Raw genomic sequence first — 16,633 nt, forward strand, 5'->3', positions numbered from 1 at the left:
ATTTTATGTATGCATTTATTTATTTGAGAGCAAGAGAGAACACAAGCAGGGGGAGTGGCAGAGGGAGAAGCAGGTTCCCCGCGGAGCAGGAGCCCCATGGGGGGTTCCATCCCAGGACCCCGAGATCATGACCTGAGCCGAAGGCAGACGCCAAGGCGCCCCTCTGGTTAATTATTTTCATTTGGAGCTTTCCAACTGGGGAACCGCAAACGGGTTATAGATACCGACCCCCGTTTTCTTCCATTTATCGCTAAGTCAGCCATGAGACAAAAGTCTTGAGCATTGCCATGTGGATGGTTTGCTCTGTGTTGGGTCCAGCCTCAGGACGTGTGACAAAGCCCATCCACTTAGGGAAGATGCGCTACGTTCTTTGGCCATTATTTGCTTTGGGATAGTTTGTTCTAACTTCTTTTCTCTCATTGTCTAACATACCTTTTTGTTGCCATTTAAACTCGATTTTGTTTCAAAATCATATCTGGCTCATAAAGGGTGTGGAGTAACATGTATGGACCCCCTATCCTATTCTTGAAACAGTTTATATAAACGTGGCTATTATCTGCCCCACCCCCAGGGAGACCTGAATGATGAGGGAGGCAGGGGGTAGAACATCTAGAATAAAATGTATCCACCGTGGGCACAGACCATGGAAAGGGGACTCTTGGGGGGGGGGACTGCAGGGCCGGGGGGGGGGGCAGGACTGCAAGCACCGAGGGATGGCGCGTGGCTCGGGTGGGAGACGGCGCTCAGATGGCCACGCTGTTTTCCACCAGGCTGGGCAGCAGGTACTCATAGGGTATGTCCAGCTTTGCATTCCGGGTCTCGATTTCCTTCTCCAGGGCAGCCAGCTCCTTCCTGAACTCCTTCAGCACGGCCTTGGGTCCAGGGCCTGAAAAATACTCCTCCTGGTGTTGGCCCAGAGCCACCTGGGCGGAGAGAGAAAGGCAGCTGAGAGCCTGGGACCCTCAGCACGGGGTGCTGGGAGACCCCAGGGCGCCCCGACCCGCACCATCACGGGCTGGCGGCGGCCCAGCTGCCAGACGATGGACATCTGCAGGGAGGCCTGGTGGAAGTTGGGCAGTGTTGCCATCACTGTCTCCAGGGTGGCGTCCTTGGTGGTCGGCGGGGGCATCCGCATGGTGCAGGGCGCGTTAGGGACCCAAGAGTACCAGTCCAGCTAGGGAGGGGCAGATATGCAGGGTCAGTGCCTGCGAAGCATGGAAACCCCTCAGCCCACCTGCACCCAGCCCCAGCCGCCACTGCAGGTGCAAATTCCCAGCTGCCCCCTCTGGTGAGTACCTGGCCCAGGTGGGTGGAGGAGTGCTGGCCGGTGCAGGTGAAAATGCACATGGTAAGGAAGTGGCACAGCTGGTGCCGGGACTGCAAGGAGCTGGGGAAGCCTGCAAGGGGTTCCGGGGAGTTAGCCGCTGGGGGGCCAGGAGCAGACACAGGGCAGGGCCGGGAGATGACAGGGGTGGGGGGGGCACCGAGCACTGACCATCAGCGCTGAGCGCACACTGGGCCGTAATGGGGGTGGGGGGATCTGCTCGGAGGGTCCCACCCCGTGGGGCACTGGTGTGGCTCATGCTGGCCCACAAGAGCCAATCAATTACGTTACGGGTCAGGTGTTTAGTGAGCTGGCTGACGTCACATTGGTAACCACAGTGGGAATATTTACACCGTGCAAGTGGGCAAATCCTACAATTCAGGGTTTGGCTGTATTTTGCTTTGTTTTGTTTTTCCAGGGAGCTGGATGTTAAACATTTACGAGCAACCAGTGGTCCCACTGTGTCTGGGACCTCGAGGGGTTCTCAGGGCATAGGACGGGGCCCTGTCTCTAGCTGATAGGGAAGGAATCTGGGAAGTCCTCTGGGCATCTTCATAGGGTTGGAAATGCTTCTGGTAGATTGCACGGAAGTTAGAGAGGATTCTGGAGAGGTTCCCAGGGGAACTCTCTCATGTGGGAGGTCCCAGGCAGGGGCTGATCTAACCTTTGTCCTGGGCCCCGAGCAGCCCGACTTCAGTGATCTCTCTACACCAGGACTGCAGCTCCAAATCGTCTCTCACAGCCTCGTCCGTCTTGTAGTGGAGATGCACGATGCCCTGCACATAGCTGCCCTCCCCCCCAGGGTCTGAGAGCCGAAGCGCCAGGGGCCCCAGCCCCCCAGCCAAGACACAGGCCTCCCGTCCTAGCGTCCTCCCCCAGCCCTGCCGTCCCGCTCCTCACCGAGCGAGGATTTCCCACAGCCGCAGGGCATCTTGGGCATAGAAGGAAGACTTGACTCCCAGGAGCCCCCGGTCGGCCAGGTCATCAGGAGGACAGAAGGAGCGAAAGGTTAGAGAGGCTCCAGCTCGCTGGAGCAGCTCCACATGGCCTCCGCCGCCTGTGCTCACCACCTGAGGAGCAAGGACCAGGCAGGGTCAGGCACATCAGCCTGCCCCGAGGCCAGAGAGCCGGGGCGCAGGCTGGGCTCCGGGATGCCCCTGCTCTCCTCATACCTGGTCGAAAACTCCCATGTCAGAGATGAGCCCGGTCCTGGCCCGGGTGTTAATTTCCAAGGTGTAGCGCAGGTGGGGAATCATAAGCTGCAGAGACAAGAGCGGGGAAGGGCAGAGTCCTAAAAGAGCCTGGCTAGTCCCTGCTGGAAACAGGGCTGAAGAGCAGGAAGGCGCCGGCACTCTGGGAAAAGCACAGACGTGAAGCTCAGTGGCCCCTGGACGCGGCTGACTTACTGCTCTATGGTAACTGAAAGAAATCACCCTCCTTTTCTGTTTGAATATGACTGTGCAAGGTCAAGCTCGATGTTTCTCATCCTCTTGTTTCATTATCACTCCTCTAAGTAGCCTTTTTAGATGTCATATATACATAGTATTTATATATTTATACATGATATACATTTTTAGATAGAATTTCTCCCCAGGAAAATTTAATGTTACGGATATACTGTATCTGTTATGTAGTGTATGTTTATATGTGCTTTATACATAAAAATAGTACTTTTTTTTGCCTCCCCAGAAGCACTTTCATCCCCTTGGGGGGGGGGGCGTAATGGCCCCCCCCCACCAAGAATGCACGGTCTAACTTGTCTGCCTCTGGAACTTCATCTCCGACCCTCTCCCCTTTGTCCATTCCACTCACCTTCTTTCTGTCCTTCAAACAGGCCACGCTTGTCCCTGCCACAGGACCTTTGCACTAGCTCATCCCGGCCTTGACCATCTCACGGCTGGCACCTTGTAGTCTCATTCTCAAAGGAGCCTTTCCTGACCACCCGGTTTAACTCCCTCCCACATCACCCTGCCCTGATTCTCTGCATTGTACTTACCACAGTCGATAGGCTCCAAGAGAGTCTTTATTGCCTGTTAGCCCTTAATGGAAATGAAAATCCCCAAAGATCCGGACCTTGCCTGTCTTGCTTCCCACCGGCATCTAGAACGGCTCTTGCCCCATGGGAGGGCCCCAAGAAAACAAGCGAATGGGTAGATACCCTGTTCTGCGATGAGCCAGGCTACCGTCGTTGGCCTGAGTCCCCCGAACTGGTCTATGGGTTACTAGTTTAGGACTCTTCAAAACGGGCTGGAAAAAAATACTTGATGCTATTTGTATGGTCCTGCCTTGTTGGAATCCTCAGCCATTTGTGTATGCCGTCTATATAGTGTACGTACGTCTGCGCTTTAGAGTAAGGCTTCTCACCCCTCACCCCGCCGATGACTCATTTGCACCTCCTTGGGAGGACACACGGCCCTGTTCCGAAGGCACAGCGGGCCAGCCTCCCACTCCCTGCTCGCTTGTCTTTCTGGGCTGGCTCTCCGGGCCCTGAGAGTCCCCCGGGAGGGTGCCTCCAGATGCGGGACCGCGCAGTGGGGCAGGGAGAGGGGCAGGCAGGAGCGGAGGGAGTAAGGGGCTACCTTGAAGACAGGGTGTATTGATGGAAGGCACCTCATGGTGGCCACAGTGATGACCTCCGCTATCAAGTGTCCCCGCAGAAGATGAGACTGCAGCTCATGCATCTGGAAGTCAGAGCTGCGGACCCAGCATTTGGCCAGGAGCCAGACCATCGGGGGATCGGTGGGCAGGAAAAGCGGCGGCGGGGAGGATCCCACTTGAGGCGGCTGGAGCTGAAGTGGGGACCAGAAAGCGGGACGAGTGCCAGGCGCCCACAGCTCCCCTCTCTTGCGTGCCTAACCCCTCGGGCTCCCTCCCAGTCGCTGAGCTTTACCCACCTGGCTCTGCTAGTCCCCAGCAGCCTCTCCTACCCACTCGGCCCAGCAGCCCTCTGCAGAAATTGCTCCCCCGGCCTCCTCCGACCTCACTTCCCCTTCGGCCCCCGCAGCGTGGACAAGATTCAGACCCTCTGCTTCCTCCTTCGCACAGCCTTGCAACACCGCCTCCACACGGCTGGCTACGCCCAGGTCCTCAGCTATCACTAGGCACACGTTACGATCTCGATGTCCCCCCCGCTGCCCCGTTACCTCAAAGTTGGCCTCCTGATTTCCCTCCTTCTTTGTCCCATTTCTGCAGGAGCCTTCCCCGGCTCCTCCTTTTCCTCTCCCCCTGAACCCAGGCCAGTTTAATTTTCCTCGGCACCCCACAGCTGTTCCCCACGTCGGAGCCCATCACCTCTGCCTTGGACAGTCGCTGAACCCATCACCCTAATCCCGGGGTCGAGCATCCCCCTTGTCGCCCCGTCCTGAACGCAGGTGTCCATCACGGCAGCTTTCCCCAGCTTCCTGTGTTCCTGCTCCTTAGCTGGGCCGCCCCCCACAGCCTGCGCTGTGTGACCCCCTCCCCCACACCACCCCCCAACACCCCGGGCTCACACTGGCCAGACCTCAGCCTCCCCACGCAGCCCGCCCGCCCTCCTGCCTGGAGATCTAAGTCCCGAGCCTCTTCCAAGGCTCACGCCACCTCCAAAGAGCCCTCCCAGACTGCTCTGTCCTCAGAGAGGAGAGGAGAGGACTTCTCCCTTTCCGGAGTTTCTTCAGATTCACCCGGCCTGTCTCTCCAGCTGGACCCCAACTTTCCTCCTGGCGCCTTAGGTCTCTGCACTGAGTGGGGGACTCAGTGCACCAGGGTGAGGGGCTGAGTGGGAGCGCCACCCCTGGGGAGCAGAACTCCCGGGGCCTCTCACCTGGATGACCATGGGCAAGAGTTTCCCATCAGGCTGCAGCTTCAGCAGGACCAGAGGGGCGGCCAGGTGCTGCTGGCTGCACAGGATGACGTTGGCCTTGATCCCGTTCAGCAGCGAGAAGTCCGCCTCGAACAGTGTGCCTGTCTGCATGGGGGGCGGTGGGAGGCAGAGGGCAAGGGCTGCTATCATTTCGACTCTGCCTCTGTCAACACTCTTCCCCCCCAGGGTTCACTGCTCTCACTCGCAGAGGAAGGCATGGACTTGCATTTCTCAGGATCACCCTGATTTCTCCTGTCAAATCCTTTCTTGCCAGCCAGCTGGGCCCACAGTGGACCCCACCGCCATCTCACTGTGCGGTCTCTTTAGGGCTCCTGTGTCCATACCTGGAGCTCCTTCTCCAGCTGGACCTTCAGCTCCTCCATCCCCGGAGGGAACACCAGGCGAGCAGGAAGCTGCTTGGAGCGCCTCAGCAACATGGGGTTAGTGCCATTGAGAAACTGGTACCCAAATAAGGCATCCTCCTGCCAGGAGTCCCGCACCTTCTCTGGGGATGGCCGTTGTGGAGGACTCCATGAGATTGGAGCACCCCCACCAGACCATCCCTACTTGACCCCAGCCTACTCGAGGCACCCAGGCCTCTGGTCTCCCAGCCCTGGCGCCCTCGATTGGATGGGACCTGGAGGCAAGGGTTCTGGGAGAAGCACTGGGGTGGGGGACTGACCAGCCAGTTTGCTCTGGCCACACCAGAAAATCCGGTTGAAGTCATTCAGGCCCTTCCAGGAGGTCAGAACATTTAAAGAGTCTTTGATGGCTAGGTCTGCCAGCCTTCAGGGAAGTAGAAGCAAAGAGTGTGAGAATTATGCTCAGAATCCAGCGGATCACAGGCACCCACCTTAGGCTGGCCCAGTGCCATGCAGTCCTAAGCCCCTCCCCCTCCCCTGCACGAGAACACGTCCCTCGTGCCCAGCCCCCCTTGTTCTCACCCCTTGGCCAGCGAAGCCTCAAAATCAATTTTCTTGTCTTCCAGAAATCGCTCATCTACGGGGAGGTCACAGATGGTGGCCCCGGCCATATTCAGGATTAGCCCATCCTTCCAGTTACCCCAGCTGTGGCAGAGAAGTGAAAGCAGATGTTGGTACTAGGGAAGGGTCAGCAGCGCCTGGCAGGGTCGGGTGGGGTCGGGAGGAGTCCGGGGCACGGGAGGAGGGCTGACCGGTATAGCCTCCTCCTATCTTTCAGCTCCTGCTCCCTGTGTTGCTTGAACAGACCTTGAGGGTCGTCTCCCAGGGTCCGGCCTAGATGTGGGGAGCAAGGCGTGGGCAATGAGGCCTCTCCTGAGAGCCTCTCCCGGGTCCCCCCAAGGGCGCCTCCTCAGCCGGCCCTTCCCGCTGGCCCTTGACCCTTCAGCATCACGCCTTCCTCCAGCCTCCAGGCCCCTCAGCTCGGGGTGCAGCGCCAGCAACCTGCCTCTTCCACATCCTCCCAAACCCCGCCCCTCCGCCCCCCAGGTTCCAGCCCTGCCTCCTGGCTCCGCTCCCCCCACCAGACCTCCTCACATCCCCAGCGGCGCGCTCACCGGTGCCCTCGGGGAGGCTCAGGATGTCACTGCCCTCCACCCAGCGGTAGCATGGGAACCTGAACTCGTCCCCACTGGGTCCGGGGCCCTGCACCCAGATCCAGTTGCAGAACCAGGCGTCGTCCTGAAAGAAGTGCCGTTTATGCAGTTTCACGAACAGCAGCGGCCCCAGGTACTCCTGCACGTCCGCCTTGAATTCCGTCTCCTGCAGGCGACAGAAGGGGCTCAGCATCCGCGGGGCGCGCCGGACCGGGTCCTTGGGCTGAGCCCTGCTCCCGCTGGACGCCCTTCCGCGAGCTTCTGGGAAAGGCGCGCGGAAGGAGCCAGAAGGAGGGGGCGCGCACCGCGCAGGTGCGTCGGGGTGAGGCGGCAGAGTGAACACGGGGAGGTGCCCTCCTTCCTTGACTTTTTCCTTGGTGTAGACCCTGCCTGTGCCAAGCCCCGCGCGGGGAGGGAGCGCACCGGTGAGCGGGGAGACGCGGGCCTGAGCAGGCAGCTCCGGCTGCGGCCGCGGCGCCCTCAGCCGCGCCCCCCAGGCTGCGCGCGGACGGCCCACGGCCCGGGCAAGCCTCCCGCAGGACTGGCCTTCTGGCGACCCCTTCAGGAGGCAGCGCTCGGCAGGAGAGGGAAAGGCGGGGAGGCGTGCGGGGCAGGGGCAGGGGAAGACGGGGCCAAGGGAGGCTGAGCTGCGTCGGGGAGCTGGGGCGCCGGGGAGAGCTATGCGGACAGGCGCGCAACCACATCGTGAAGTCTCGAAGGTAAGCCAGGGGCTTGGGATTAGTCCTGAGAACACGCGGGGCACTTTTGAAGGTGGGGATGTTTGGGAGAAATCGCTCCGGCCCCAGAAGGACTGGGAAGGGCCGCGCGGCAGCCGCGAGACGGTGGAGAGGGTGGAGGTGACCAGGTTCAAGGGGGCCCTGGTGGGCGGTGGGAGGACGGAGCTCGGGGCGCGGAGCCCGAGGGGTCCGGGAGACGGAATGGAACGCGGCGGTTCCCGGCTAGAGGCGGAGAGAGGGGGAGGCGCGGACAGACAGCCGCATCTGGGGGGCTTGGAGAGAGCCGGACAGGCGGTGAGAACTGGGGGGTCGGAGCCGGGGCGAGAGCCAGGTGGATGCTATGGGAGCGGGGAAGTGGGCCGGAACTTCGGTGTTCTCATCTCTGGCTTCTTTCCGCCGGCGCCCCCATCCCCACCTGGTGCGGGCGAGAAAGCCTACGGGTCGGACACCTCGCAACGGTGGAGAAGGCTTGAAACGGCAGCTTTTGAGAATAGAGAGCACAGGAGCACGGAAATAGGGCACGGGAGGACCGACTGCCCGTTCGAGGAAAGGCGGAGCTCCGCGCGACGCCGGGCCCGCGAGCAGCGGGTCAGTTCCAAGGGGGCCGGGCGCGCGAGCACGTCCTGGGCGCGCACTGTGCGCCGCGTCCCGGCCGGAGGCTCCCCCGGACCCCGCGGCTCACCTGGCCTCGCGCCGGCCTCAGGCGCTTCTCGATGGTCGCCTCCCCGTGCTCGCCCACCAGCTGCAGCTGCACCTGGTTGTTGGAGCCCGCGCACAGGGAGGAGCCGGTGGACACGCGGATGCGGTAGACACCCATCCTGCCCGAAGACGAACGCGCCGTCTGAGGAGGAAGAAGAGGGGGCGCGCTAAATAACAGCCCGGGACGCCGCTCCTGGGAGGCCCAGCGGATCCGAGGGTGTGGTGGCTCCCGGATCTCTAACCGACCCCACGCGCAGCTGAGAGCTCAGACCAAGAAGGCGGGCCTGGCGCGGGCCGGGGGGGGGGGGGCGGGGGGGAGAGGGGGCGGTGCACACCACTGGCCGGGTGGGAGGAGAAGGAGGGAAGGGGGAAGCAGACGAGGCTTGAGGCAGAAAACCTGCAGGAAGAAGGAATGGACGGCCGGCCCAGCAGACACATGGAGCGCGTGGCTGGGCGCGCACACAGTGACCTCACGAGGTGGCTCACCTCTGTGAGGGTCTTGCTTAACGTTGCAAGGGAGGATGAAGAGGGCAAGGAGAGTCGCTCTGCAGGAGTTTGTGAATAAAGTACATCATGGCCACTGAATTAACTCGATCAACTTGGAACACTTGCAAGCCCTCCGTGTGCCAAACTCTGGGCCCCTTCCTTTCTAGCTTAAAAGCCTCTACCTCTCTGTTGCCTACAGGAAAAAAAAACCCAAGCTTCTTGGCATTCAAAGCTCTTGCTCACGCGGCCTGCCCTCCTCCCACCTCATCCCACGGTTCGCCATCCTCAACCCCCCCCTCCACTGGGGGTGGAGCCCTGTGTTCCCCAGAACCAACTATGTTGTTTGCTTGGCAGTCCCTGTTCTGAAAAACTCTGTTCAGCCTTCTAATCCCTGGTTCGACCTCAGTTTTTCAGAGAAGTCCTCCCTGGTGATTTCACCCCTCCCCGCCTTCCCTCCAGAGCGCACCAGCTTTCCTCTCTATTTGCTTTTGTCCTGTGCATGCTTGTTACCGCTCACTTACTACGCCCCGTAATCTGTGTGTATGTCCTCGTTCCCACCCTGCTGAGCTCCCCCTAGGCAGGGACCACGCTCCCGGCAGGACTGACTCATTTTTATTTCCCCTGGATTGAGCACAGTATCAGGCTTGTGGGTGTCAAGAAGTGTTTGCTAAGGGGCGCCTGGGTGGCTCAGTCGTTAAGCGTCTGCCTTCGGCTCAGGTCATGATCCCAGGGTCCTGGGATCGAGCCCCACATCGGGCTCCCCGCTCTGCGGGAAGCCTGCTTCTCCCTCTCCCACTCCCCCTGCTTGTGTTCCCTCTCTCTCTGTGTCAAATAAATAAATAAAATCTTAAAAAAAAATCAAGTCAAGAGAAATAGGTCTGTAATGCATATTTTCTTGTTTGTTTGCTTGTCTAGTGGGAAGTGCATTTACATGATGCAAAGTTCAAAAGGTAGAAAGAGGTAACCCCCCATGCCCCCTACCCCCCATGCCCCTACCCCCCATGCCCCTACCCCCCATGGCCTTACCCCCCATGGCCCTACCGCCCATGGCCCTACCCCCCATGGCCCTACCCCCCATGCCCCTACCCCCCATGGCCCTACCCCCATGCCCCTACCCCCCATGCCCCCTACCCCCCATGGCCCTACCCCCATGCCCCTACCCCCCATGCCCCCTACCCCCCATGCCCCCTACCCCCCATGGCCCTACGCCCCATGGCCCTACCCCCCATGCCCCCTACCCCCCATGCCCCCTACCCCCCATGCCCCCTACCCCCCATGCCCCTACCCCCCATGCCCCCTATCCCCCATGCGCCTACCCCCCATGCCCCTACCCCCCATGGCCCTACCCCCCATGGCCCCTACCCCCCATGGCCCTACCCCCCATGGCCCCTACCCCCCATGCCCCCTACCCCCCATGGCCCTACCCCCCATGCCCCCTTCTCCCTCTTGACCCCATTCTCACCTCCCTCAGTCACTCCTACATCTTTCCGAGGCACATTCACAAGCAAATACATGCCTGTCATTTTTGTCCTTTCCGTGCACCTGGTTGCATACACTATACGCTGTTCTGTGGCTTGAATTTTCCACACCGCAGCATAAATCAGGAGATCATTCCGAATCAGGACTTGAAGAGCTTCCTTGTTCTTAAAGGTGCTCCTATTTTGATGCAGAAAAAAGTCTGCCCGGTTTTGTAAAAGTTGGACATCTAGGTTGCTTGCAATCTTGTGTAAGTATTAAAAAAAAGTGTTTTTGCGAGGTGCCTGGGTGGCTCAGTTGGTTGGGCATCTGCCTCTGGCTCAGGTCATGATCCGGGGGTCCTGGGTTCGAGTCCCACATCCAGCTCCCTGCTCAGCGGGGAGTCTGCCTCTCCCTCTCTTCCTCCTCCCACTCATGTGCTCTCTCTCTCTCTCTCTCAAATAAATAAATAAAAATCTTTTTAAAAAAGTGTTTGCTAAAAGAGATTACCGGGCATATACATCATTTCTCAAATGTAGGTATATATGTAGTACAAAATCCTAGAAATGGAATGTCTGGGTCAAAAGCCTGTGTACATTTGGCATATGTAAAATTGCCTCCCCACATAGAAGTTGTACCAATTTATACTTGCATCAGCAAGTCCACTAATGTGTGAGAATGCTCACTTTCCCTCCCTCTCGCCAACAGTGTGTTGATGAACACTTTTACCCTAGCCAATCTGACAGGTGAGAAATGGTATACTCGTGTAACTTTAATTTCTGTTTCTCTCGCTCTCAGTAAGGCTGAGCATCTTTTCATATTGTAGAAGCCAATTATATGTCCTTTTCTGTGAACTAGCTGCTCCATTTTTCTATTGGAATTTGGTCTTTTTCTTATTGATTTGTAGGAACTATTTACATGTTAAGGAAATTAGCCCTTTTCCAGCTCTGTCATGACTAAAAGGGTCCCAATAGCAACAATGGTTTTTTTCTACCTACACCAACTCCTTGGAGCCCAGATTGTGGTCCACAATATTATTCTCCACTAAAACCTAGCCTCCTTAGGGGGTACTTGGAGCAGGTAAAATTCAGGATACGCCTGGAACAGGCTATTGTTGCTAAAAATAAAAAAGTAAGGGCACTCTCAAGAAAGTCACAGGCTATACTGACAGGGCACAATCTCCAATTAGAAGGGCTCCCACTGGCTATGTTGAGACATTTTGGGGCACAAAAACCTAAATAAATGGGGCTAATGAAATAAGAAGTGTATCAGAATGCTTTCTGTTGCAAGTAACCAAAAAAAACCTATTCAAAATGACCCAGACAGTACAGAAAAATCATTATCTCAGAAAATAACAAGTCCATAAGTTAGGTTGGCTCTAGGATTGTTTAGTTCAGTTGCCCTACAGCATCACCAAGGAGCCAGGGTACTGTTTTTTCCATCCTTCATGACTTAGCTCCTTGATGGCAAAATGGTGCTGCTTCTACGACAATCCCATACAGACACAACACCACGCAGTGGGAAAAGAAGGACCATTGTAGGAAACAGAACGCCACCACGGCCACTGGTGCATGTTCGCTCGGACTCCGAGATCTCTGGGAAAACTCGAGATTGCAGGATTAAAAATAAGCAGGAAGGATCACAGTGAAATTCCCTTGGAATGTGTGTGGTCAGTTCCAAAGAACACAGCAGATGTTTAGTAGGTAGGAAGCCAGCTGTAAATAGCACACTGGGCACTCCCCTATTTGTTCCTTTATTCTGTTTTAAAGATTCTTACATGCTTGACTGATCCTGGGTACGTGGAGGAATGTGCCCTACTGCGCCCCTGCTGTAAATCATTATAGGTCTATATCGCCGTAGAAGGTATATAAGAGGATGGAAAATAAACCTCGGCACCTTGGGCTGTTAGCTCGGGGTCCCCTGTGCCTCGCTCTACTGTCGTCTCTTTTTCTCAGTTCCTTCGCCGCCCCAGGTCCCCGACTCTCAGAGGTCGACAAGTGGCGCCCGAACAGGGACCCGAAGCCCCCGTCGAGGAGTGATCAGCCAGCAATAGGAACCCTACAGAAGGTGGTAAGTAGGGCGCCTGAGTGGCTCAGTTGTTAAGCATCTGCCTTCGGCTCAGGTCATGGTCCCAGGGTCCTAGGATCGAGCCCCGCATCGGGCTCCCTGATCGGCAGGAAGCCTGCTTCTCCTTCTCTCACCACCCCGCTTGTGTTCCCTCTCTCGCTGTGTCTCTCTCTAATAAATAAATAAAATCTTAAAAAAAAAAAAAAAAGAAGGTGGTAAGTAGGAAAGTTTATTACAGGGTTATGGGGCAATCAAATTCGAAAGCATCAGGTTTTGCTGCGTTGATACATCATTTTCTTAAAGAATATGGAGCTACAGTTACTAAGCAGCGCATAGAAAAATGTTTGGAAACAGTAGTTGAATATAATCCTTGCTTTCCGGACGAAGGCTCCTTAGATGAGGAGACTTGGATCCGAGTGAAAAATAATGTCTCGAAGGCTACGAGACAGGGTGAAATGATTCCCCTTGATTTCTGGCCCATTTGGGCTTTAGTACGAGCAGTGATCAATACTATGGAAACTGCGGATAAGTTATCCCCGGCTGAGGTTGCTAAAGAAACTACTAACTCTTTACATACATATGAATTAGACGATGAGACTTTAGAAAAGGCTAAGACTGAAAGTAAAAAAATTTTCGCGGCTTCACAGTCGTGGCCGTTACCCACGGCCCCTCCGCTTTTAACGGAGGACCCCGCCGAAGATGAGATCAACCTCCCTCCACAGTAGATTTATTCCCTCTCAAACGATCCTCCCTAGTTCTCTCACCTCTCGAAAAGGAACTCGGATGGCAAGGGGCTAATGATCTATTTATGGCTTTCCCCGTAGACCGAACACAAGCTACTGGTCCCGTCTATGAGGGATTAGATTTAAATGCTTTAAGGGAACTAAAGAAGGCTCGCCACTTGTATGGACCCACAGCCCCTTATACTATAGAGATTTTGAAAACTTGGGCAAATTCTGGGGAGTGGATCCCTCGTGATTGGCATATGGTTGCACGGGCTTGCCTTAAGCCACAGGATTTATTGCAATGGAAAATGTGGCTATGGGATGGTGCTTATATGAAACCCCGGGCGAATCGGGCTAACCCAGCCATGCATCATATTTCTTTTGAAATGCTCACTGGCTCTGGCCCCTTTTCAGATGTTCGAGAGCAGTTGGTCAACACTCCACCTGCAACCACAGCGCAGGTCTCTGAAATCGCCCTCGCAGCTTGGGGAAAGCTAACCCCTTCAGGGGAAGTGGGGCAAAGTTATATAAAAATTGTGCAAGGCCCTACAGAAGCATATACTGATTTTATTTCTCAGCTTGAAATGGCTATTGACCGCCAAGTCAATAATAAACCTGCTAAAGAGCACTTGCTAAGACAGCTTGCTTTTGAAAATGCTAATGAGGACTGCCAAGCAGCCATCCGGCCCCATAGACAAACAGGAGGTATTCTCGATTATCTTCGTCTATGTAGAAATACTGGCATTCTTACACATCAAGCTCGGATAGCCTCCCTTCAGCTCATGGCCCTACAAAAACAACAGGATATGAAATGGTATAATTGTGGGAAAGTAGGACCTGACAAGAGGGAATGCCGTAAAGGCCCCCAACCTAGAGCCAATTCCCTTTCTAATACCACCCCTAGCCCCTGCCCTCACTGTGGCAAAGGCAAACATTGGGCCAAGGGATGCAGATCCAAATTTGACAGGCAAGGTAGCCCACTCCCATTAAGGTCGGGGAAACGGGATGCGGGGCCACCCCCGGGTCCTGAACAACAACGGGGGATTCAATATGTCGCCTCTCCAGCAGCAACTTCCTGCTGTGCACATAAACCCTCCCTGTTATCATTCAGTCCCGCCACCCAGGGAAGTGCGGCAGTAGATTTAACCACTCCTTTTACAGTAAGTCTTCACCCTGGTCTCAGGCCTCAAAAAATACCCACGGGTTATTATGGACCTTTACCAAGAGGAACCGTGGGTCTTGTGCTAGGAAGATCTAGCCTAAATCTTTTTTTTTTAATTTTTTATTGTTATGTTAATCACCATATATTACATCATTAGTTCTTGATGTAGTGTTCCATGATTCATTGTTTGTGCATAACACCCAGTGCTCCATGCAGAATGTGCCCTCTTTAATACCCATCACCAGGCTAACCCATCCCCTACCCCCCTCCCCTCTAGAACCCTCAGTTTGTTTTTCAGAGTCCATCATCTCTCATGGTTCGTCTCCCCCTCTGACTTACTCCCCTTCATTCTTCCCCTCCTGCTATCTTCTTCTTTTTCTTTTTTCTTAAAATATGTTGCGTTATTTGTTTCAGAGGTACAGATCTGTGGTTCAACAGTCTTGCACAATTCACAGCGCTCACCGTAGCACATACCCTCCCCAATGTCTATCACCCAGCCACCCCATCCCTCCCACCCCCCACCACTCCAGCAACCCTCAGTTTGTTCCTGAGATTAAGAATTCCTCATATCAGTGAGGTCATATGATACATATCTTTCTCTGATTGACTTATTTCACTCAGCATAACACCCTCCAGTTCCATCCACGTCGTTGCAAATGGCAAGATCTCATTCGTTTTGATGGCTGCATAATATTCCATTGTGTATATATACCACCTCTTCTTTATCCATTCATCTGTCGACGGACATCTTGGCTCTTTCCACAGTTTGGCTATTGTGGACATTGCTGCTATAAACATTGGGGTGCACGTACCCCTTCGGGTCCCTACATTTGTATCTTTGGGGTAAATACCCAGTAGTGCAATTGCTGGATCGAATGGTAGCTCTAATTTCAACTGTTTGAGGAACCTCCATACTGTTTTCCAGAGTGGCTGCACCAGCTTGCATTCCCACCAACAGTGTAGGAGGGTTCCCCTTTCTCCACATCCCCGCCAACATCTGTCATTCCCTGACTTGTTAATTTTAGCCATTCTGACTGGTGTGAGGTGGTATCTCATTGAGGTTTTGATTTGGATTTCCCTGAGGCCGAGCGATGTGGAGCACGTTGTCATGTGCCTGTTGGCCATTTGGATGTCTTCTTTGGGAAAATGTCTGTTCATGTCTTCTGCCCATCTCTTGATTGGATTATTTGTTCTTTGGGTGTTGAGTTTGATAAGTTCTTTATAGATTTTGGATACTAGCCCTTTATCTGATATGTCATTTGCAAATATTTTCTCCCATTCTGTCGGTTGTCTTTTGGTTTTGTGGACTGTTTCTTTTGCTGTGCAAAAGCTTTTTATCTTGATGAAATCCCAATAGTTCATTTTTGCCCTGGCTTCCCGTGCCTTTGGCGACGTTTCTAGGAAGAAGTTGCTGCGGCTGAGGTCGAAGAGGTTGCTACCTGTGTTCTCCTTTAGGATTTTGATGGACTCCTGTCTCACGTTTAGGTCTTTCAACCATTTGGAGCCTATTTTTGTGTGTGGTGTAAGGAAATGGTCCAGTTTCATTCTTCTGCATGTGGCTGTCCAATTTTCCCAACACCATTTGTTGAAGAGACTGTCTTTTTGCCATTGGACATTCTTTCCTGCTTTGTCAAAGATGAGTTGACCATAGAGTTGAGGGTCCATTTCTGGGCTCTCGATTCTGTTCCATTGATCTATGTGTCTGTTTTTGTGCCAGTACCATACTGTCTCGATGATGACAGCTTTGTAATAGAGCTGGAAGTCCGGAATTGTGATGCCGCCAGCTTCGCTTTTCTTTTTCAAGATTCCTCTGGCTATTCGGGGTCTCTTCTGGTTCCATACAAATTTTAGGATTATTTGTTCCATTTCTTTGAAAAAAGTGGGTGGTATTTTGATGGGGATTGCACTGAATGTGTAGATTGCTCTAGGTAGCATTGACATCTTCACAATGTTGGTTCTCCCAATCCATGAGCATGGAACGTTTTTCCATTTCTTTGTGTCTTCTTCAATTTCTTTCCTGAGTATTTTATAGTTTTCTGAGTACAGATCCTTTGCCTCTTTGGTTAAATTTATTCCTAGGTATCTTATGGTTTTGGGTGCAATTGTGAATGGGATCGACTCCTTGATTTGTCTCTCTTCTGTCTTGTTGTTGGTGTATAGGAATGCCACTGATTTCTGTGCATTGATTTTATAGCCTGCTACTTGACTGAATTCCTGCATGAGTTCTAGCAGTTTTGGGGTGGAGTCTTTTGGGTTTTCCACATACAGTATCATATCATCTGCAAAGAGTGAGAGTTTGACTTCCTCTTTGCCGATTTGGATGCCTTTGATTTCTTTTTGTTGTCTGATTGCTGTGATCTAGCCTAAATCTTAAAGGAATCCAGGTGATGACTGGAGTAATAGATTCTGACTATGAGGGAGAAATAATGGTGGTCGCACAGACTCGGGTTCCTTGGACCTTTAAGGGAGGAGATAGAATTCAGTTATTATTATTACCCTATGTACAAATTGGTCAGTCCCAACAGATCAGACGGGGAGGATTCGGTAGTACTGATCCTCTC

The 16,633-nt window shown here is 54.4% G+C and overlaps 1 protein-coding gene across 2 annotated transcripts; it reads right to left on the reverse strand.

Annotated features, from left to right (window-relative positions):
- Position 1: 1 nt before the first annotated feature.
- LOC114225435 (polyunsaturated fatty acid lipoxygenase ALOX15) lies at positions 2-8,436 on the reverse strand. Of its 2 annotated transcripts, XM_028125134.2 has the most exons (14): positions 8,161-8,436; positions 6,703-6,907; positions 6,340-6,421; positions 6,110-6,232; positions 5,848-5,951; positions 5,510-5,670; positions 5,127-5,270; positions 3,904-4,113; positions 2,497-2,583; positions 2,225-2,394; positions 1,989-2,110; positions 1,297-1,397; positions 1,007-1,174; positions 2-923 (listed from the first exon to the last, which is right to left on the reverse strand). In XM_028125134.2, the coding sequence occupies exons 1-14, from the start codon at positions 8,293-8,295 to the stop codon at positions 744-746; spliced, it is 1,992 nt and encodes a 663-aa protein (XP_027980935.1). In that variant the 5' UTR covers positions 8,296-8,436; the 3' UTR covers positions 2-743. The 2 variants fall into 2 exon arrangements, with proteins under 2 accessions (XP_027980935.1, XP_027980936.1); XM_028125135.2 differs by lacking the exon at positions 3,904-4,113.
- Positions 8,437-16,633: the final 8,197 nt, after the last annotated feature.

The sequence above is a fragment of the Eumetopias jubatus genome, unplaced genomic scaffold, assembly GCF_037043125.1.
Source record: "Eumetopias jubatus isolate StellerSeaLion01/CBP00866 unplaced genomic scaffold, mEumJub1_p1.0 scaffold_10, whole genome shotgun sequence".
Classification (NCBI taxonomy): domain Eukaryota; kingdom Metazoa; phylum Chordata; class Mammalia; order Carnivora; family Otariidae; genus Eumetopias; species Eumetopias jubatus.